The sequence below is a fragment of the Benincasa hispida genome, chromosome 8 (genome assembly GCF_009727055.1).
Source record: "Benincasa hispida cultivar B227 chromosome 8, ASM972705v1, whole genome shotgun sequence".
Classification (NCBI taxonomy): Eukaryota; Viridiplantae; Streptophyta; class Magnoliopsida; order Cucurbitales; family Cucurbitaceae; genus Benincasa; species Benincasa hispida.
In genome coordinates this window covers 59,359,014-59,382,461 of record NC_052356.1, presented here as the reverse complement: position 1 = coordinate 59,382,461, position 23,448 = coordinate 59,359,014, and the positions used below count along the sequence as shown (strand labels likewise).

General features: G+C 29.2%; 1 protein-coding gene across 1 annotated transcript; it reads left to right on the top strand.

The window, feature by feature from the left end:
- The first annotated feature begins 1,790 nt into the window (after positions 1-1,790).
- On the top strand, positions 1,791-3,113 carry LOC120083777. The gene is made up of 2 exons (XM_039039643.1): positions 1,791-2,195; positions 2,604-3,113. The coding sequence occupies exons 1-2, from the start codon at positions 1,829-1,831 to the stop codon at positions 2,906-2,908; spliced, it is 672 nt and encodes a 223-aa protein (XP_038895571.1). The 5' UTR covers positions 1,791-1,828; the 3' UTR covers positions 2,909-3,113.
- The last annotated feature ends 20,335 nt before the right edge of the window (positions 3,114-23,448 follow it).

Genomic DNA, 23,448 nt, shown 5'->3' with positions numbered 1-23,448 from the left:
AAGCATAATTCAATGGGTAATTAATGTATATTTTATATTTTCTTATTAAAAAAGTAAGATTTGCAAATTTCAACATATATATTTTGAGGTTTTGAGTTGACATAGATTTTATCAATTATTTAATATATCACTAAAATAGAGGTTCTAATTTCTTTTAAAGTCAACATGAATATAACTCAACTCAATTGACATAAAAAACATATATTCGACTAAAATGTCAAATTTCTAATCTCAACCTGGATAAACATATAACCCTCTCAATTCAATGAATCAAATTCAAACAATATTTATAATTCAATTCTAAGTTAAATTTTGGCTATAAACGTAAATGCTTTAATTTTAAGTAACAAGAATGTATTGATAATAAAGTGAAAATAAGGAAAGAGAGATTACACGAGCTTACATCTAATTTGTGAAAGAGAAAATTTAGAAGAGTTTACAATTTCTCAAAAATTATTTCTCCCATTTTTCTCTCAATTAAAAGACTCACAAATCAATTCAACAAAGCTCTCTTAAAACCCTTTAATTGAAGATTGAAAACACATTTTTTCGTCACTTGAAAACCCTTTAAATGAGATTACATGAGCGTATTCTCTCACTTGAACTTATACATTGGGTTATTAAATTATTCTATTTAAAATTTAAAATTATTTTAACATAAAGATATTGTTAAAATCAAAGTAATTAAACTACTTTATTGATTTTAAAATAACAAAAAAAAAAAAAAAAGTAACAAAATCTCAACCTAGGTATAGTTGAATAACCAAATACATAATCTGAAAGGGTGTTAAAAGTTCGAGTACTAGTAAATGTATTTAATATAGTTTTAATAATTAAAAAAAAAACTATTAAAGCTTCCACTAATGAAAGCAAGCTAATTAAATTGAAAGAAAGAAAAAAATTGTAGTGAAAAGGACATGTGAGTAAACAAAGAAGAAAGAAGAAATTAAAGAAGATTGTAAATATAATTAAGGTCAAAAAATGCTATTTTAGGACCTCTATTTTGCATCTGGGTTCTGTTTTCATAATTAATGTAGAATTTTAGTCCTTAAACCTTAAAAAAAATCTTAAAATTAGTTTCTAGAGCTAATTTATTGTTGATTTTCTTAAAAGAAAATAATCTCTACTAGAATTATCTTTATAAATTATGAAAATATATACGCAATGTCTTTTCTTATATGAAAGTTGTTATTATTATTTAACTAGTTTAAATAAAATTAATTTTGGATGACTAAATTTTAAATTGATTGAAAGCATCGAAAATAAAATAGGAAAATTGAAAGTATAACGATTAAAATGGAATGAAATTTATAAGACTAAAATGATATTTTAACTAATAATTAATTCATAAGGAGGATAATATGCATTTTTCATTGTACATTTGGTTTTGTTTCATTTTGGTTTTCATACTTTCAAAATATTTATTTTAGTGTTTATACTTTCAATTTTGGTATTTATAATTTCAAAATGTTCATTTTTATTTTTGTACTTTCATATTATCGTTCACTTTACTTTTTGAACTTTTAAAAAGTGTTGAATTTGTTCTCGAAATAAAAATAAAAATGAAAGTGACTAAAATGGTAACAGAGATCATAATGACCAAAAGTTAAAAGTATAGAGACGGTAATAAATACTTTTTAAAATAACTAGACGAAAATGAGTCAAAGCTGAAATGACGTTGATCAAATAAAAATAAAAATAAAAAGAGAGAGAGAAAAAGGAAACCCAAATCCAACCTATAAAAAGGAGTGTTTTGGCAATTAGAAACTACCATCAACTGATTTTCAAAACCCCAAAACAAAAATTCTCCCTTTATTTGTTTGTTGATATGTATGTGATGAGGGGATTTTCAGCAGCAAAATCATTAGTAATGGGCATAAAATTACCCAAAAAGTTCCTCCATTTATTTGCAAAGGCAGCTCTGTTCCTTCTCTCCTTCTTCATTTACTTCTCTCTTTCTTCTAATCTCTTCAACCACACCAACTTCTGGTTTTTCCTTACCAACACTCTCATTTTCATCATTGCCGCTGATTCCGGCGCTTTCTCTCCGCCGTCCAGCTTCGTCGCTGCCACCGATACCGTCCCAACTCCGCCAAAAGACTTTAATAAGATTGTCGTCGTTAAGGAACCTCCTAATTCACCCATACTAACTCAAAATGAAGAAGAAGAAGAAATAATAATCCAACTTACCACAGGTAAAGTTCACACCAAAATTCTCTCTTCCCTATTTTTCAATATATATATTTTTTTTTATTTTACTCTTTTTTTATCGTCCTCAATCCGCTCATCTAATTAAAAAAAAGTGATGGTCGATAGATTCAAGCTTCATGATGATTGAGATGCAGTTCTTATTTTGAAGTAGAAAGTTTAAAGTTTTAGTATAATAGAAGTTGATGTTTTTGGTGAATACCCTATTAATGATATATTTTTTGAGATTTTTAATAATTAAAAGAAATTAGTCTTCTCTAAGTGCTTTTAAATAAAAATGTTTTCATTCTAAAAATACTTTTTCCTATAAAGCATTCCATAATCTCTATCTTAACTAAGTGCTATGTTTTGAGCTTATCAATTAGTGCTGATTGATAATGTGTCAATTATTTCAGAAAAAACTTCTATTCCTCCTAAATTTAATAATTCAAGAAAATCTTACCAACGAAGCAAGTCAGAGAAAGAGATAAAAAGACTGAGGGAGAAAGCGGGAAAAATCACGATGAAGAGATCAAAGACGATGATACGACACGACACGACAACGACAAAAAAGAAGGAAGAAGAAAAGGATGAGTTTGCAGAGATGACAAATGAAGAATTGAACAGAAGAGTTGAAGAGTTTATTGAAAGATTCAACCGACAAATAAGACTCCAAGAAATTAATGAACATGGCAATGAGAATAGAGAGCTTTTAATCTAATTTGGTTGTTTATATGTGTAATATGCATTAACTTTTTTGTTTTTGTTTTTAGTTAGTGTGTGTTGTCTTCTTCCTCACTTGTCTCTTTCTAAATAGCTACAGTTTTTCTCTTTTTCCTTTAATGGTGATAACTCATAATACTTTTTCATGTATGGAGCTGTCTTCATCCACAATCCATATATATGAATTATCATCTCCCTTCTCATTGTTTTTGTTCGACTCTTCATAGTTTTTTCAAATTGACCCAGGTATGATTTGCCTTTTTAATTTGTCATTCTATATAAACAATGTTTGTTTAATTACCTTGTCTAAATTCAATTTTTTTTTTTAATATAAACAACGGCTCCCACCTCTAGATGTTGGGTTTTATGCCCTAAAATTTGTAGATAATAAGTGTTATTAATTGACTGTCATCAATAAAGAGTTATAGATGTTAATTCAATAAATGTTATTGATTTTGTTGTTTTCTATTTTGTCATAATAATCATAAATCCAATAAACTAACATCCAAGGTTGCCTTATGGGTCTTGAACTGTATGTGGAGACATATAAGGATCAATGTTCAAGATACAACATAAAGGATTTATGGTATAAAGATAAGGTTGGGTATTTTATCTTGGTAACACTATGGATACGACCCACTTTGTGTTTGATACAAATGAAATGATCCAACACATGCATGTAGGTGACATGCGAGTGGGGGTATCATATGCAATGAATTTGCATAAGATTGAACCGTGAAATAGTAACCACTAAATGTAACACCGTTAACTAGTTAGGTTCCCATTTTAATTGGATAACCTAGGCAACTTAGCCTTAATCCTGAGTACATTATGAATTCCTGTTCACGAGAGATTATCCTTTGATTTGTATGGGTGAGAGTGTTCAGTTCCCTGACTCAATATGCTTACCATTTTAAGGACAAGATCGAGTGGGGAATTAGGAACATAATAATATAAGATGAAATTCACTCATTCACGTTTTTCAGGGTAAGTAGATGAGTGTTTCCTTAAGTGGTGCCTTCGGAAATTGAATAAAGGGTCTTATCTTCTCATTGGCCCGAGAGGGGTTTCTGTTTATTAGTTGGACCATACACAAGTTGTTCATTAGAGGAGCACTGCTACTTAAGGAGTCAGAGGTAACCCAAGAGTAAAACGATAATTTGACTCACTTGGAGTTACAAACACTCGTAAAGGACTAACTTGCAGTTATTGGTCCATATCCGTGGACACAGAGATATATTTGTAGTGAGAAGAATGCAGCTGTGAGTCTTTAGTGGAGTATACCTACAGTTAACGAATACTGATTAACTTGGTTAATTAGTTTAGCCAATTAATCATTGGAGCTTCTGATCTACAGGTCCATCAGGTCCCCTTGTTAGCTCACTAAAAAATATTAAAGAGAAATGATTTGAATTGTTCAAATCAATTTGAGGAAATTATATATTAATATGATTAATATGTAATTGGTTATGGATGTGATCTATAAACCAAATCAAGTTAGAAAGAAACATTTGAATAAGATTCAAATAATTAATTCAAGTGAATTAGATTCACAAACAATTAATTAATAAATAGAGAAGTATTGCACATAGGCATATGATGTTTATGATAATTAAATATGTAAGTTAAATTGGATTTAATATATAAATAGTTATTTAATTAATGTACTAATTAATTAAATAAGTATTATTTAATTAATTGTGCACAAGGAAAAATTAGAAAAATACTTGGAGAAGGGTGGTTGACTCTTCTCTATATAAAATCTTCCTTATGGCCCTTTTGGGCAAGCATTTATTGTGCAATTTTACCCTAGCCACAAAAGAAATTCTCTCTACTCCCCCAAAGGTTTTTCTCCTCACCCTCTTCTAATAGTTGGATACCACTTATCCTTCTTTTAGAATCCTTGAGAATAACAAAGTTACTCTCGTGGTCGTATTCAAGATTGTTCGAGGAAACATTTGTGTTCAAGATCGTTGGACGAGTTGTTCGTTGGAACATCGAGAGAATCGTTCTAGGAGCTTGAGAATCTACAAGCGAGAATGGTTATATCCTTTCCCTAAAGCATGTTATTTCACATGTTTATTCTACATATATTCTATTTTAGTACACTGAATTTGTTCAGGTAAAAAAATGATTTGCAAGATGCAAGGCGTTCACATGCTTTCGTTCAAGATTCGACCCCCTAAATTGATATCAGAGCCAATTTCTCGAATTTTTGTTCTTCATATTTTTCAAAAAAAAAAAAAAAATCTGTTTAAAGGTGGGTTATTAAATCTGAATTTTGAATAAAGGTTTTCAAGATTGGATGTTTTAGATTTTGACACACAAATTACTTTTAATTTGTTTAAAATGTAAGAGTCCATTGTACTTTTTTAGCAATTTAATTCTTGCTTCGATTCTGTAAGTCCGTGTCGATCGATAGAGCAACTGTTGCTCAAGAGATCAAAAGAAACGGTGGTGTTCCGAACAAGTTCTGAGGCGAAATCGTGCAAAAAAGAGGCATTTTTCCCTTCAGCATCGTGACGCTGCTATCGCAGTGTTGTAATGCTGAAAGGCGAGGTGGTACGACACAACACATGGAATTCGTAGCGTTGCGACGAACTTTGATGAAACTGTGATGGCGCGCGTGCGAGGAGTGATGCAACGGCTGAAGCTTCATTTGACCTAATTTAGATTTTGTATTTAATTAATATTAATTAATTAAATTGATATAATAGTTATATTGATTTAATTAATTAATTTTGAATTAGGATTCCAAAATTGGTCCAATTTTATTTGTTAAAATTAATTTAATTATGCATTGAATGTATGTTTAGATTAATATTTGAATTCATATTACATATTGTTATGTCATATAGATTCAAAATACCAACCTTAGGATAAACAATTAAACATATACATGCATGATAATTAAATATAAGGGTTATATCTTATGGATGCATGATTAAATTAGCATGCTCATGCATCATGATATAAGTGTTATGTTATAATGATGTATGATTACACTAAGCATATTCATGCATCATGCTGTATATTAAAATTGTTATAATGAATAGTGGAATGATGTATGTGAATGCTTGATTTTTATGTATGATTTATATAAGTGTTATATTTATCAAATGAAAATAGAATTTGTATTGAGCATGACATTACTTAAATTAATATAATTGTTGTATGTAATCAATGTCATTAGATGCAAATTTATAGGTTTTAATAAAGCATTAAAATATAAGTGTTATAGTTTTAATGAGATAGTTTAAAATCTATAATCAAGAGTTGCCTGCAAACATAGGTCCAAATTAATTTTAAATAGTTTAAAATTGATCGACCTAGACTTATGTTAGAGTTTTTTCTAATGGAATTAAAAATATGTTACTCTTTTTAATTTGTTTTAATAGGTTAATCTTTTTAATTTGTTTTAATAGAATTAAAATGAATTTAATCAAAAGATTAAATTTATAAAATAATTGTCCATAAGGGACCTCTGTCTAAGGAACGTTCTATCTAGGCAAGGATATTTAAGCTGACGGAAACATAACACCTCTACGTGAGAACCGACCTAGCTAGAAGGTGAGTTGGGAAAATATTTTATAAGCATTTGATTTTATTATAGAGTTTAATAAATGAAATAAAGTATTGTTGAATCATTTAATATAAATGTTATATTGAGCAAATTAAAAGGATTTAGATAAATTAATTAGCCGATTTTTTAAACTAAGTATATAATAAAACCCTAAAAATATTAGAATACCTTAGTGGGAGGAAATTGGTATATATGATATATCAAGCTTCAGCTTTCACGTCCCTAAGAGTTCACATCGTGAGATCCATGCTCGATTTTGTATCACTCTGGGCGCAGCCTCCCTTCAGAAAGTATTTGCATGAGTTAATAACAAGGTGAATAGGGAAAGTGTTCATAGAAAGTGAGAGTATCCTACGGTCTCCTCCATTAGGTTGTATCGTGAGATTCCTATGGTCTGCTTGCATGTCATCCTAGAGCGATCATCCCTTCGGAGGGCCTGATCATAGGAGTCGGAACAACGCATACTCCAGCAATGGATCTGATTTCTTAAGTTAATCTTCAACAGTTATCTTTCCTTTTGTTAGCCCGTTGATGAGTACCTCTGGGATTCGAAAATGAGAGGGTCACATTTATAGGATGAATTAAGCTAGTTAATGAATCCTCGACCAAAATAATGGTAACTAAAACTATTAGAATAAGAGTTATTCTGGTATTAGTAATTAGCAGAGATTGCCTCAATTCAAGGAAGAAGTAGCTGATCACCCTTTGGTGGTTGTTGCTCTAAACCTCTGAAGCATCATTGCAAAAATTAAAATCAATAGTTTAATTAGGGTTCTATGATTGCATGTGTTTTTTTTACTAAATTGATTGGATAATTATGTAATGGGTTAAGACAAATATACTAATACGACCAATTGATAGTTGTTTGTTTCAACATGTCTTCCATAATCATTTCCTTGCTTAAAAACAAAAAATTAACTAGTGAAAACTATGCGACGAACCTGAATAAGATTCTAGTTATTGATGATCTGCAGTTTGTCTTGACAGAGGAATGTCCTCCAGTCCTTGCTCACAATGCATCCCAAGCGTTGAAGGATGCTTATGACTATTGGGTGAAGGCCAATGACAAGACCCGAGTCTACATCATGACAAGTCTATCTGAGGTTCTTACCAAGAAGCATGAGGCCATGATTTCTACACGTTAGAACATAGAGTCCATTTAGGAGATGTTTGGACAACCGACCACTCAGATCCAACATGAGGCTCTTAAGTACATTTGCAATGCATGCATAAAGGAAGGCCAGACAGTGAAAGAACATGTTCTTGACCTGATGGTCCAATTCAATATTTTTGAAATGAATGGAGCAGTCATCGACGAGCAGAGTTAGGTATCCTTTATTTTAGAATCTCTTCCAACGAGTTTTTACAATCTCACAACAATGCGGTTATGAATAAAATACAATACACTTTGACTATCCTTTCTTAATGAGTTACAAACTTTTGAGTGCTTTATGAAAGGTAAGGGACTAGTAGAAGGAAAGGCAAATGTTGCTCATTCCAAAAAGTTCCATAAGGGTTCATCCTTAGAAACTAAATCTGTTCCTTCATCCTCTGGTTCTAAGAAGATCTAGAAAAAGAAAGGAGAGAAGGGGAAGGCTGGAAAGGGAAAGGCTAAGGCTGACAAGGGAAAATGTTTCCACTTCAATGTGGATGATCACTGGAAACACAATTTCCCCAAGTACCTTGCTGAGAAGAAGAAAGATAAGGAAGGTAAATATGATTTATTAGTTCTGGAAACTTATTTAGTGGAAAATGATCATGATACCGGATACTTGATTCAGGAGCTACTAGTCACGTTTGTTGTTCTTTTACAGGGAATTAGTTCCTTCTAGTAGCTTGAGGAGGGTGAAACGGCGCTCAAGATTGGAACGAGAGACTCCATTTCAGCTCATGTAGTGGGATCTGCTAAGTTGTTTTTTAGAAGTAGATTTTTTTTTAGAAAACATATAGGGGATGTTTGAGGGCCCAACATGAGATGGTATAACATGGGTTGGTATATCATCTCAATGTTGTGGGGTCCATTATCCTATCTCACCGATTTGAATTGTTTGTAGGCCCATTTTTCTTCCGTGTTTCGTATCTCACCATTTCATTTTTCTTTGTGTATCGTATGCCACATTTCATTTTCCTTCCATTTCACGCACATCGGTAGTCCTCTCTCTAACGACTCTCTCAACCATACTCGATCATACTCAATCATGCTTGAACATAGATCATACTCGATCGTTCATACTTGATCATGCTCGATCATACTAGATCATATTTGTTCATATTCAATCATGCTTGGACATACTCGATCATGCTTGAACATACTCGATCATACTCGATCATGCTTGAACATACTCAATGATACTTGGTCATACTCGATCGTTTATACTCAATCATACTCGATCATACTTGATCATAGAAGAATTGAAATTGATGCTTTTTATTTCTCGATGAAGATATAATTACATCATATAATAATGTAAAAAGACCATAAAGGGCATAACAGAAACTTCAATAATAGAATGGTATAACTAATATCTAACTAGTCAGTTTTATATCTAATACCAGTCATGTTTAATTTTTCTAAACATTCAACCTATTGATGAGACTATTCTGTTTCTTGCTTCGTTTTTAATATTGTGTCTTGTTCTGTGTCTTTCATTCAAATTTTCAATTTCATTTTTAATCCTGCCATGTTCTGATTTTCCAGCCATGTTTAATTTCAATTTTTTCTTAACATGCAACCTATTATTTTGTTTTTAATATTGTTCTAATCCTAATGCCCCCGTGAATCTTGAATTGTGTTAGTCCTATTTATTAATTTTTGCACATTTTCAATTTTATGCATTATTAGTTACTTCATTTATTAAACTGTCCACCAACTTTAGTAATGACTATTTTGATTGTTTGCTAATTTTATTCCATTTGCGCATTTTCACTGCCCATTCAACTACTTCATTAATGACCCAATCGGTTTATTAATTGGATTTGAGTTCATTTACACATGATGGATGCAAATTTTTCTAGGCAAGTTGTAAAATGTTCATATATAAGGCTATCAAATTATGTAAAATTTTTTGAGGGGAATGAATTTAATGAATTTCATACCCGGTATAATTTTTTTTTTATCAGTGGAATGAATTTAATAAATTTCATATCCGGTCTAAATTAACACTATTTTGTAAAATCATTTGGCTTTCTTTAATGAGAAGTTTGGAATGAATAATATAAAATCGAAATGTATACTATTTCTTGAGATTGGAAAGAATAAAAAAATGCAATCAATGTTTTATTCTAAATAGGATGGATACAATAATTGAATTATAAGATTTTTTTAAAAAAATATAGTGTTCATGCAGGAAAATTATTATAGAGTACAAAAATTGAACCAGATAGCAGTGACATATGAACTCTGTACACCAAATACAGACATATGAGCTTCGACATAACAACTCTACACACACAAATACAGACATAATAACTCTGCACACCCAAATGCAGATATATGAACTCAAACATAACAACTCTACACACCCAAACACAGACATTAGAACTCCCCGGATATCATAACTCCAGACATCTTATATCATCTCAGCGCCCCAAACAATCCCATATTTTATTCCCAAAATGAGAAAGAACCTTGTTTCTATTTCATGTTTAATGGAAAGATCATACTCTGTTTCCTTTTCTTCTAATGAAGTATTCATTATGAAAAATGGTGTGACTATTTGTTCAGCTAAACTAGAAGACAACTTATATGTTTTAAGATCAACTAGATCAAAAGAACTTTTAAATCATGAGATGTTTAAAACAACGAATACTCAAACAAAAGGCGAAGAATTTCTCCAAGTAACAACGATACGTATCTTTGGCATTTGAGATTTGGTCACATAAATCTCGATAGGATTGGGAGATTGGTAAAAAATGGACTTCTAAGCAACTTAGAAGATGATTCATTACCTCCGTATAAATCCTGTCTTGAAGGAAAAATGACTAAAAGATCTTTTAATGAAAAAGGTTATAGAGCCAAAGAGCCCTTAGAGCTCATATATTCGTATCTTTTTGGTCTAATTAATGTAAATACTAGAGGAGGGTAAAAATACTTCATTTCTTTCATAGATGATTATTTAAGGTATGGTTACTTATACCTAATGGAACATAACTTTGAAGCCTTTGAAAAGTTCAAAGAGTATAAGGCTGAAGTTGGAAACCTATTAGGTTAAAAGATTAAACCACTTCTCTCTGATCGGGGTGGAGAGTACATGGATTTAGAATTTCAGGACTATATGATAGAACATGTAATTCAATCCCAACTTTCAGCACTTGGTACACCTTAGCAGAACGGTGTATCAGAGAGGAAAAATAGAACCATACTAGATATGATTCGTTCTATGATAAGCTATCCTCAATTGCCTAACTCATTTTATGGGTATATAATAGAGACTGCAATTCACATCTTGAACAATGTTCCCTCGAAGAGTGTTTCTGAAACACCTTTCGAGTTATGGAGGGGGTGTAAACCGAGTACACATTACTTCAGAATATGAGGTTGTTCTGCACATGTGTTAGTGACAAATTCAAAAAAGTTGGAACCTCGTTCAATATTATGCCAATTTGTTGGTTACCCTAAGGAAATGAGAGGTCATTTGTTTTATGACCCTAAAAAAACAAGGTGTTTGTATCGACAAATGCTACATTTTTAGAGGAAGACCGCATAAGAAATCATAAACCATATAGCAAAATAGTATTAAGTGAAGCTACTGATGAATAAACAAGGGTTGTTGATGCAGCTGGTCCTTCATCAAAAGTTAATGAAGAAACCAGCACTTCAGGTCAGTCTCGTCCTTCTCAATCATTGAAAGTGTCTCGATGCAGGGGGAAGGTTGTGATACAAACTGACCGTTAATTAGGTTTAACTAAAACTCAGGTTGTCATACTAGATGATAGTGTTGAGGATCCATTGTCCTATAAACAGGCAATGAATGATGTAGACAAGGATTAATGAGTTAAAGCCATAGACCTTGAAATGGAGTATATGTACTTCAATTAAGTATGGGAGCTTGTAGATCCACCTGAAGGGTTCAAACCCATAGGGTGCAAATGGATATATAAAAGAAAGAGAGTTGTAGCTGGAAAGGTACAAATCTTCAAAGCTAAACTTGTAGTAAAGAGTTATACCTAGAGGGAAAGGGTTGACTATGATGAAACTTTTTTTCCCTGTTGTTATGCTTAAGTCTATAATAATTCTCTTGTCCATAGCCACATATTAAGATTATGAGATATGAAAAATGGATGTCAAGACTGCTTTATTATTGACAATCTTGAAGAGAACATCTTTATGTCTCAGCCTGAGGGGTCCATAGCCCAAGGACAGGAGCAAACAGTTTGCAAGCTGAATCGATCAATTTATAGGTTGAAACAGGCATCCAGATCTTGGAACATTAGATTTGATACAACAATTAAATCTTTTGGTTTTGATTAAAACGTTGATAAACCTTATATCTACAAAAAAATCATCAACAATAAAGTAACTTTCTTAGTACTTTATGTGGATTATATCCTACTCATTGGGAATGATGTAGGATACCTTCTTGACATTAAAGAATGGTTGACAACCCAATTCCAAGTGAAAGATTTGGGAGAGACGTAGTATGTACTTGGGATCCAAATTATTAGGGATTGCAAAACAAAATGTTGGCTCTGTCTCAAGCAACTTATATCGACAAAACGTTGACTTGATATTCGTACAGAACTCTAAGAATGGTTTATTATCTTTCAGGAACGGGTCACTTGTCTAAGGAATAGTGTCCTAAGACATCTCACGAAGTTGAAGATATGAGACGTATTCTCTATGCCTCAGTTGTGGGCTACTTAATATATATTATGCTCTACACTAGACCAGACATTTGTTATGCAATGTGAATAGTCAGTAGGTACCAGTCCAATCCTGGGTTAGACCACTAGACTGCAGTTAAGAACATTCTCAAGTATCTTAGAAGAACGAGGGATTACAAGTTGGTGTATAGAGCTAAGGATTTGATCCTTATAGGATACACCGGCTCTGATTTCTAAACTGACAAGGATTCTAGGAAATCCACGTCAGGATCAGTGTTTACCCTGAAAGGGAGAGCTGTAGTACGACGTAGTATCAAGTAAGGATGCATTGCAAATTCCACCATGGAAGCTGAGTATGTAGCTGCTTGTGAAGCAACAAAGGAAGCAGTTTGGCTCAGAAAGTTCCTAAGCGATTTGGAAGTGGTTCCAAATATGGACTTGCTCATCATCTTAACTGTGACAACAGTGGGGCAGTAGCCAACTCTAAAGAGCCTCGCAGTCACAAAGAAGGAAAACATATTAAGAGGAAGTATCACCTAATACGGAAGATTGTGCAACAAAGAGATGTGATCGTCAGAAAGATTACCTCAGATCACAGCATTGTTGATCCATTTATGAAGGTTCTCTCGGTTAAAGTGTTCGATGGTCATCTAGAGAATCTAGGTCTATGAGACATATACATCGTATAATCTAGGGCAAGTGGAAGATGTGTAATGGGTCTATGAGACATATACATTGTATAATCTAGGGCAAGTGGAAGATGTGTAATGGGTATATGGATGCCCTAGTTTATTGTATTTATTTACTACAATCCCGCTGTTTTGAATTCTGATATCATGTACAATTCGCTGTTATTAATTGACCGTCATCAATAAAGAGTTATAAATGTTAATTAAATAAATGTTATTATTTGTGTTTTTTCTTATTTTGTCTTAATAACTCTAAATCCAATTATCTAACATCTAAGGTTGCCTAATGAGTCTTGAATTGTATGTGGAGACATACATGTTCAATGTTCAAGATACTACCTAAGGGTCTATAATATAGGGATAAGGTTGGGTACCTTATCCTGGTAACACTGGGGATATGACCCACTTTGTATTTGATACAAACACAATGATCTAACACGTTCGTGTAAGTGAAATGCGAGTGAGGGTATCCTATGCAATGAGTTTGCATAAGATCGGACCGCGAAATAGTAACTACTAGATGTAACACTCTTCTAATAGTTGGATACCACTTATTCTTCTATTGGAATCCTTGAGAATAACAAGGTTATTCTTGTGATTGTGTTCAAGATTGTTCAAGGAAACATTCATATTCAAGATCGTTGGAGGAGTCATTCATTGGAAGAGTGAACATGTAAATTGGGAGTTTTTATGTTCATATAGAAGATTTTTTTTTTCTAATTCATAGTTTTTTTTCAAGTTGGGAGTTTTCCATGTAAATTCTTGAGTTCTCAGTTTTTATTGCTTTCTTTTAATCTCTCTATTACTTTTTCTGTTTTTTCCTATGGTAGAAGTGAGAGTTTTTTCTCAACAGTAAACTCACTTTGGCACCTTGTCTAAATTCAATTAGGACAATATTATGCCAAAGAGTTATATCATATATTACATAATGTATTGGCTTGGTTTAATTAAGTTGCTGAATTTTTCAAGTATAGCTCAACAAGTTAATGCATTATGTTACAAACTTTTTAAAGATTCGAATCCATTCCTCTATTGCTATTGTTTTTTTTAAAAATACAATTGGAAGTAGAAAAAAATCGAACGAAAGTCCTATGGTCATTAACACATCCTTATACTAGTTAAGCTACTATGACCATTGTTATTGATTGAACTAAGTAAGGCGATTTGTCTAATTAAAACATATTTATGCTTATAAAATACTATATTTTAATATTCGTTCATTCTTACTACACATTAACTCTGACATAATTTTTCCCACTCAATATTTATTGAACTAAAAATAATAATAATTCTCAAACACATATATTGGACGGGTTCGTTCTTCGCACGACCAACTTCGACAACCAATTCTGGCCCCCGACAACTACCTCCAGTGACCCAACTCCAATAACCACCTTTATGCTACCAACTCCGATGACCAATTGGCTCCAACAAAAAACTCCGATGACCAACTCCAACTACAAACTCTGATGAAAATCACCTTCAATGATCACCTTTGAGCGAGCAACTCGGACGACCAACTCAGGGTTTTGATAACTACCTTCGCAAACAAACTCTGACAACCAACTCTAATACGACCTTCATGCGACTAACTTCGGGCTCCGACAATCACCTCTGACTATAATCTCAGTGAAAATCATCTTCAATGATCAACTTTGACGACCATTATCGCCCGACTAGCTCCGAGATTCGAAAACCACCTCCGATGACAAACTTCGACAACCAACTCCAATACACCTTTATGCAACCAACTTCAGACTCCGACAACTACTTCCGACTACAAACTCCAGCAAATATCATCATCGATAATTAACTTCGACAACCACTTCCGACTACTATAAGACTGATGACTGTTAAAGTATATTGTAGGGTTGTTGATTCTATAAAAAAATATTATTTTATCTACATTAAGTGCAATATTTATACGTAAAAATTTGTAAGAAATGTTTTTATTTAATTGAATTCACATATCAAATGAGTGTTAAGAGTATGTAGATGAAAAGTACGTATGTAGTTAAAAAGTATGTAACATATAACAAAAAAAAATGAAAAAAAAATCCTAGAACATTTTTCAGCAAAAATTAGTGAAAAATAGAGATTTGTTCTTTGGTGATCCTCCAAATTTAGAGAAAATGAAAGTGAAATTGATAAAGAAATGTGGTGATATTCCATTTGTTGTTACAATGATGGAGGAGATTTAATTAAAAAAATTCACGACATAGTAAAAATATAGAGCAACAATAGGAAGAAAAAGAAAAAGAAGACGATAATGAAACTCATAGAGAAAAATTAGCTAGAATCAAAAGTTTTGATTTCGGTTTGGTTTCTTATTTTATGTAAACATATTTCTACAAGAAATATAATGGATTAATTGTTGTTCATTACCCAAAAAAGAAAGAAAGAAAGAAAGAAAGAAAAATTTAAAATTAAAAGAAAAAATTACAATCCATATTTTATTCAAACAAAGATTGGTAGAATTATTGAATAAAAAAGTTTTAAAAAATGCATCAAATACTCAAATATATGAACTCTATACCCCAAACACAGACATATAAACTCAGACCAAATAAGTCTGCACCCCAAACACATTGACATATAAACTTCACATATATATAAACTCAATAAACATATGAACTCCAAACATCCTATCCCAACTCTACGCCCCAAACAACCCCTTAATATATTTAATTCTTACTTTTCTCTAAAATTTTATAAATATTAAAATAATTTTGAGAAATTGTTAAAAATAAAAAATAAGGAAAACTATTTACATAAAATAGCAAAATTTTAATCTATCAGTGTCTATCAGTGATAGAAACTAGACACTGATAGAAACTAATAAACGTCTATCATCGATATAAAAGTCTATCATTGATACTATGTGATAGACACTGATAGAAGTCTATCAATATTTTTGTTTGCTATTTCTAGAAATAGTTTGATATTTTTTCTATCTTTAAAAAATTTCCATAATTTTATTAGTTTGCAACACATTTGGTCCTTAAAAGCTTAATCATGAAAGTAATAACTAATTCTTAAACTTCTTCTTCTTCTTTTTTAACAATAAAATCCACAAATTTTAGTTTGTCAAAATATAAATAATATTATTGACAAACTTTTTTTAGTCTAATATTATTAACTACAATTTTAATATTAAATATTTTTTTTTATTAATATAGAAAGAGACCTATACAACATTATACTAAAAATGTTTTTTTTTTCCTTATTTAAACAAACATATGAGTTAAGAGATTCAAACTTTTAACTTCAATCTATTTAAACTAACACCGTGTAACAATTTATATACAACTTAATGAGTCATAATTTATAATGATATGTCAAGCTTTCTAGTCCCTTCTAGCTAGTGATAGTGTATAATACAACATTTTACCACCACAATATATTATATAAAAGACTGAAAGAGAACAAAATTTATTGAAGTAAATTGACAACACATAAATCATAATCAGACCAAGTTCCTTCAATTGATCTATGTTGTCGGCCATATTTATTTTATTTGTTATTATTGTTTTATTTTAATCATATTTATTTTAACCTTACATTTTAGAAATATATCCCTTCATGGACTTTAACCTAAAAATCATCCATGAATCAATTATTACATGTATCTAAGATTTCTTCCAAAGTAGTTAGGATTTGTTTGAATTCACCTGAGAAAAAAGTTTTTTTTAAAAATTAAAAAAACTCATTTATATTTAAGTATTTATGATAAAAATTGATTAAAATATATTTGATAAACTATTTTAGTGGTTGTCAAATACTCCAAATTCGTTTAAAATGACTTATTTTTAAATTAAACACTTAAAAATGTATTTCAAATACACCCTAACAAAATAGACCACTAGAATTAATGTATAGTCCATTTTCAAATGATTGAAATTCCAAAGTGTGAGATTTCAATTTGATTTGTCTATAAAAATCTAAAAGTTTACTTAATAAATAAAATTATAAGTTTCACACAATATTTAACCAAAAGAAACGTAATGAAAGGTGTAAATCGATACACCTTCTAAAGTTTAAAACTTAGATTGATTCAAATAATAATTCACGAATTTAATTGGATACAACATCTAAAATTTAGGAGCGTACATTTATGTTTAGACCATAAAAATTCTGTGTGCTCTAAATAAGAATTTATTATAGCAAAAAGTTCCAAAAATGTTTTGTAATTTTGATTTTTTTTTTTTTGGTTATAAAATGTAAATATTTAAAAGACTAAAAAAAAAAAAAAAATACACTTCTTATGTTTTTCATAAACAGTTTAGCAAATTATGTTAAGAATTAATTTTTTTTTTAGCTAAAACTTCAAAAGGTTTTGAAAAGGGTAATTCTTGGTATTGATAGAGGTCTATCCATATCTATTATTCATAGTCAATAACATTCGATTATATTTATAAATAAATTGACTTATTTTTCTATATTTGAAAATCTCTCTTTTAAAAATCTATTAAAACGACTTTAAAAAAGTTGGGATGAAAAAGTATTTGTTTTAGTACCACTGAGGTGCTAAGGAATAGGGTTTGGACTTGGATTATATAATTAAAAAAAAATTAGATTAATATTGGTGATAAATATTAGTGAGTTATTTAATTATGATTTAAGAAACAATTATGGAAAGATATCCAAAATCATATCACATTTTGTTTCATTAAAAAACTTGTGAGATATTGAGATTTCTCTCTCGCTTCATAAAAACACATAAATATTTAAAATTAGTTTAATTTTTGTGTATAATTCAGCACCCTTAGGTTTGCTTTATGCTATACATGAGTTTATATAACACAATATTGATTAAGGCATATAACTTTAGACATCTTGTTTGAAAAAAAAAATATATATACATTTGAGCTTATAATACAATCAAACAAAAATGTCAAAGCTAATATTATTGAACATAATCAAAGGAAAAGAATAACACTTCCATTGTGGCTAAAAATATTTTTCTAAAAAATCAAAAGAAAAAAGGAAAAAAGTTTAGAAAAATACATCTTTAAACTTGACATTTTAATCTTTGAGGTTTGAGAAAATGATTTATTAGGTTCATGTTGTTAGTTTTCTATTGAAGGATATTAACATGACATATTTTTTTTTAAATATATGTTATTTTTCTTGCTCTCTTCTTTTTTTTCTTCAAGAAAGAAGGAGGCAATAAATAAAAAAACAGCAACGAGTAGAGGGGGAAATATATACTTGAAATATTTTCTTAAAAAAAAGATCTATAAGATAACTCAAGAACCAAAATATTACTAAATCAAATTAGGGGAGAAAAAACCATTTAGAGGACAATTACTCAAGTAAGTTATAACAATCTTTTGAAGATGAAAATGGTTTGTTATCGAATATAAAAAAATAACCAAAATATTTACAAAATATAGCAAAATTTTAGAACTATCAATAATAAACGCTGATAAACACTGATAGACTTCTATCAGCGTCTATCAGTAATATTGATAGATACTAATAAAAGTCTATCAATGTCTATCTTTGATAGTTCTAAAAATTTATTATATCTTGTAAATATTTCAACAGTTTTACCATTTAAAATAATTTCTTGATACATAGAAATTTATTTCAAAATATTTTCTAAACAACCCTAATATTATTAAAAGTGGAAGTTTACCTTATATTATAAACAATGGTTCTTATAATATTTTAAATAAAAAAAAAAGGAGTTGAGATATTTTGAATAAAAAAATATTCTTCGAGAGAAATGGTAGGATCTACAATTAAGTTACTTAACCACACACCTATTTGCTTAACTTTTCTTGTTTTGATTGTTTGATTTTCTAAAATGATACATATAATCACATTTAGTTTTTGTGATGGAACTTAAAATAATACAGGTGGAACTATTTCCCATTTAATCAATCCTTCATAAATAAATTTTTCTTTCTTTGATGGAACTTAAAGTGATTATAATGTCTTATTAAAGTTGTTTTTTTTGTTTAATAATGCATGCTTTAAAGTTTAAGCTGAATATAATTTCGATTAAATTAATCTCCAATAATCTTAATTTTGAATTCGATAAAAGATAATTAATACAAGTTATGTTCTTTTAAGAATTTATTTATACGATTTCTCATCATGAATATAGCTCAGTTATCTTAAATTTGTATTATCAATCTCTAAATTAGAAATTCGATCTCCCACCTCACATGTCATCAAAGAAAAAAAATTATCGAATTAGACTTTTTTAAATTTTTTGATGAATGATCAATATACAAAATTAGGAAAAACACAGCCCGTCTTATTTTTCAAAATTGTGTAGTGTGAAGTGAAAACTATTATATAGTTTTTTTCCCACAATTATTCTAGTCCTACCACCATAACCGTAAAATACTCTTAAATCTTATAATTTGATAACCTTTTTTTATTAACATAAAAAATAGAATGCTAAAAATCCTTAACTAAATATATGGTCCAAGTCATCAAACATAAAATAGCTCAACAAATTATATGCTCAGGTTGGCATTAAACTTAATAATATAAAATGTAAGTTCTTATTATAAGGACCCACGTGTGCCTTTGTGTTGATAATACAAAATATTTTAAACTAAAAAATATACAATAACGAAAGCTAAATTATATATATATATATACATAAAAGTAACTTATTATTATTATTTACATTTAAATATAAGGTAAAAATCAAGAATATATATCTTAATCAGTTTAATTAACATATACTTGTGGTTCATTTTTATTGTATAAATATTAAGACCCATATTTTGGAAAGCGATTCTAAAAAATATATTGCAATATTAAACTTCAATGAAATTTAGACACGGTATAGTAGAGCAGCATAGAGTAATAAACTTTTCAATAAGATAAATTATTTTTCACATGTACTAGAAAATAGTTCTTTAAGATAAAGGGGGAAAAAGTTGTGTTACTGTTAGATCTTTTATTTTATTTTATTATTTTGGGGGTTGAATCTTTTATTTTATTTATTTATTATTATTATTTTAGGGGTTGAATCTTTTAATTTGGTGGGTGGGAAAGGAAGTGTAAATTTGTTGTGCCACGTAGCCGCTTTAATTGCAAAGGAAAAGATTGTGGAGGGCCATAAACAAAGGCCTTCCACACCACCAAATTAAAAGTTAAATTCACAAGCCCCTAAGTAACACAATATTTTGACACCTTAGCATTTGTGATATTATAAAGATTTGTAACAATAAGGTCTTAATCATCAAACATTACCATTTAATATTTATACCTTTCATTTCAATTCTTTTAAATTTTGATGTAATTGTTTGTCTTGTCTTCGTATATGTACTTTGGTTCTACCATAAATAAAGCTTTTTTTTTTTCCTACTGAGATAAAACTAACCAAAGGTTTAGAATTAGAAAAATGATCTTAATGTTATTTTTTTAAATAATTTTTCATGATCTTAATCATAAGAAGAAATTAATTGTCTCTTACTTATTAAGAAACAATAATAGAAAGAATATAAATGAGATTAGGCTTTGCTATCACGTTAGAAATAAAAGACTATGAGTTATGAAGAAAGAGTTGGAGTTGAGCCTTAATCACATTTTTTTAAAAATAAAAGGAATTTCACTTTTCTATAATTGTATGTGATTTTTTTTTTTTAATGTTTTGGTCCAAGGCCAAATACAATGTTTATTGTTAGCATGTGTTAAAGATTCTTTTTAGATTCGAGATCTATGTCAAATAATCTCTGTATGTGAAAGATTGTCTCTGGCTTTATTCATCAATTATTTAATGTACAATAAAAAGACATGTGTGAGACTACATCACACGTGTAAATTTGACCTAGTTTGTACGATTCAACATTATAACTCCATTTTTTTTTTGTGGAATGTGCAATTTAGAGCATTAAGTTCAATGAATGCATTGTTGCATCAATGATTGTGACAAAAAGGTGATCATGCACCATTGCATTTGTACATCTCCATGAGATTTAGACCCTTTCTTGAGCTTTGAAAGTCTTAGATTAGACTCCACAGTCCTAATCCCTAATGACCCATTTCATGTTTAAGCTTAAAAACATTGGTTTATTATTTTTCATTTGTGTTAAATTCAAAATTTACATTTTTATTGTCGCAACATTATCGTGACGCATAGTGATCGTCGTCTTTTCTTTGGAGTCTCTTTGGAGATGAAAGGTTTGAATTTGCCACCAATCATTACGGGATGTGATTGGTCACCCCTAAAAAAAACAAACAAGACTGGTCTTGTTTTACCAAAGATAGGTTTGGACGTCGATGAGTATAGGGAAGTTATTAGCACCTTACAACATCCGTTTGAAAACGTTTTTACTCTATTATTGAAATTTGTAATGAAAGTTGATAAAGATGAAAACTAATAAAAATTATCTAGTTAAATAATTCCCAGATAGAAGTGTTCCCTTACGGTCTACATAAGTACCTCAGCCTAGACATAATTATTACTTTCTAATAAATTTTGTTTTAAGAATATTTGGTAAAATTTAAATAAAAGAATTGTCTCACCAAATTTCACCATAATTTTAAGAATAAGTATAGTTGAATTGTGTGATTGACAATATATGTTAGTCTATATTTGATTCCTTTGTAGAAGAATTTCTTGAGAATCTGAGATATTAGTCATCTCAATTCTATCATAGGAAAATGTTGCATGCATAATAATTTAAGAGTAAAATGTAAATCAAAAGTCATGAGTGTGGTTTAAATCATTTAAATTGAAAAAGCATTTGAAATTTTTTGAAATTTAAATTAGCTAAGGTTTGTTTTGGAAGAACTTGAATTGGAAATCTAATATGAACTCATTTAACAATGCTAGATTAGGACCTACATTATTAAAAAAAAAAAAAACATTACAATGTTTTAAAGCGATTTCTAATTCGAAATTCTTCCTAACAATTTGTATTTACAAATTGATTTTAAATGCATTTCAGAACATTTAGATCCCAAATCATATAAAAAAGCCTTAAACTTCAACCTAAAGGAAATTGAAGACTATTTGAAAACAATTTAAAGACAAAGGAATCAATGGAAGATATTTTGAAGTAATTTAAATTGATGAAATAAATAAGAAAGGAGAAGAAAACCAAATAAGGAGATAACCAAATGTTGAAAACCAAAATGGGAGAGAAAGATATATATATATATATATATATATATAATATATATATATATATATAATAGAAAAAATAAAGATAATAATGAAAGTGTACTTTTATTATTAAAAAGAATAATAAAAATAATAAGAATAATAAGAATAAATTGAAAATATCTAAGTAAATAGAACCCAAAATCATTTAATGGAAATCCTAAATTACAACCTAGAGCGGATTGAAGATTACTTAAAACCATCTAAGATTTAGAAAAAGATATAAAAATAAAACTAAATAAATAAGAGAAATTTGGAATCTTCAAAAAAAAAAATTGAAATAAATAAATAATACTAAATTAGAGTTTAAAAAGCGACTAAGAAAAAACAAATCATTATAGCCTTAAAAATAAATAAATATTAAAGTGGGCCCACTATTTTCATTAATTTTGAAAACAACTAATAAGTGGGACATACTATAATTATTAAAATAAAAACAATTTTTTTAAAAGAAGGAATGAGACCCATCATTTAGTTAAAAAAAAAAAAATAAGGATTTTTACATTAAAAAACCATCTTTAAGTCCTATATTTCAAAAATATCTTTAGATTTGAATTTTTTTCGAGAAAGGCTTTTAATATTTTTTGGACAAATTTACTCTTTTTAATTATTTTTATTCTTGATTTTATATATATTTTCCTATTTTCAAAACTTTCTTAGTGATGGAGGGAGAAACTGCATTTATTATGGAGAGAAGATTAATTTAATATGATTTTTTTTTTTATATTTTCAAATGAGGAGAGAAAATGCATTTATTTGTTGAGATTTTTTCTTTTATTTAATTTAATTGGAGAGAAAATACATTTAATGATTTTTTTTCCTATTTTTATTGGTTTCATGATTTTTTTTTTCTTGGATTCATGGTTATTTAAAATATAGCTTAAAACATTTTGTTAGGAATTTGAAAATATTCTAACTAATATATGAAATATACTATAATATATAAATTCAATACTTGACATAGATCACAATATAATGCATTTATTATGGAGAGAAAAAATGCATTTATTATGATTTTCTCCTTTTTTAATTGTAGAGATAAAATGCATTTGATATATTTTTTTCATTTTCATTTAGAGAGAGAAAATGACATTTAATATGATTTTATTTTCCATTTTGTTTTTCATGTTTATTTTTGATATTATGCGAAATACATTGTTTGTTCACTTGCACATGTAATATATTCCATTGTTTATTTGTACATATCAATTTATGTTTTTTTATTATTTTTTTTTATTTTATTTTTTTTTACAGATTAATGGTTATTTTAAATATACCTTAGAACATTTTGACGGATTCATGTATTT

Coding starts and splice junctions, on each gene's coding strand:
- LOC120083777 (XM_039039643.1), top strand. CDS start 1,829: ATGTATGTGATGAGGGGATTTTCAGCAGCAAAATCATTAGTAATGGGC. Junction 2,196..2,603: donor AATAATCCAACTTACCACAG/GTAAAGTTCACA, acceptor CAATTATTTCAG/AAAAAACTTCTATTCCTCCT.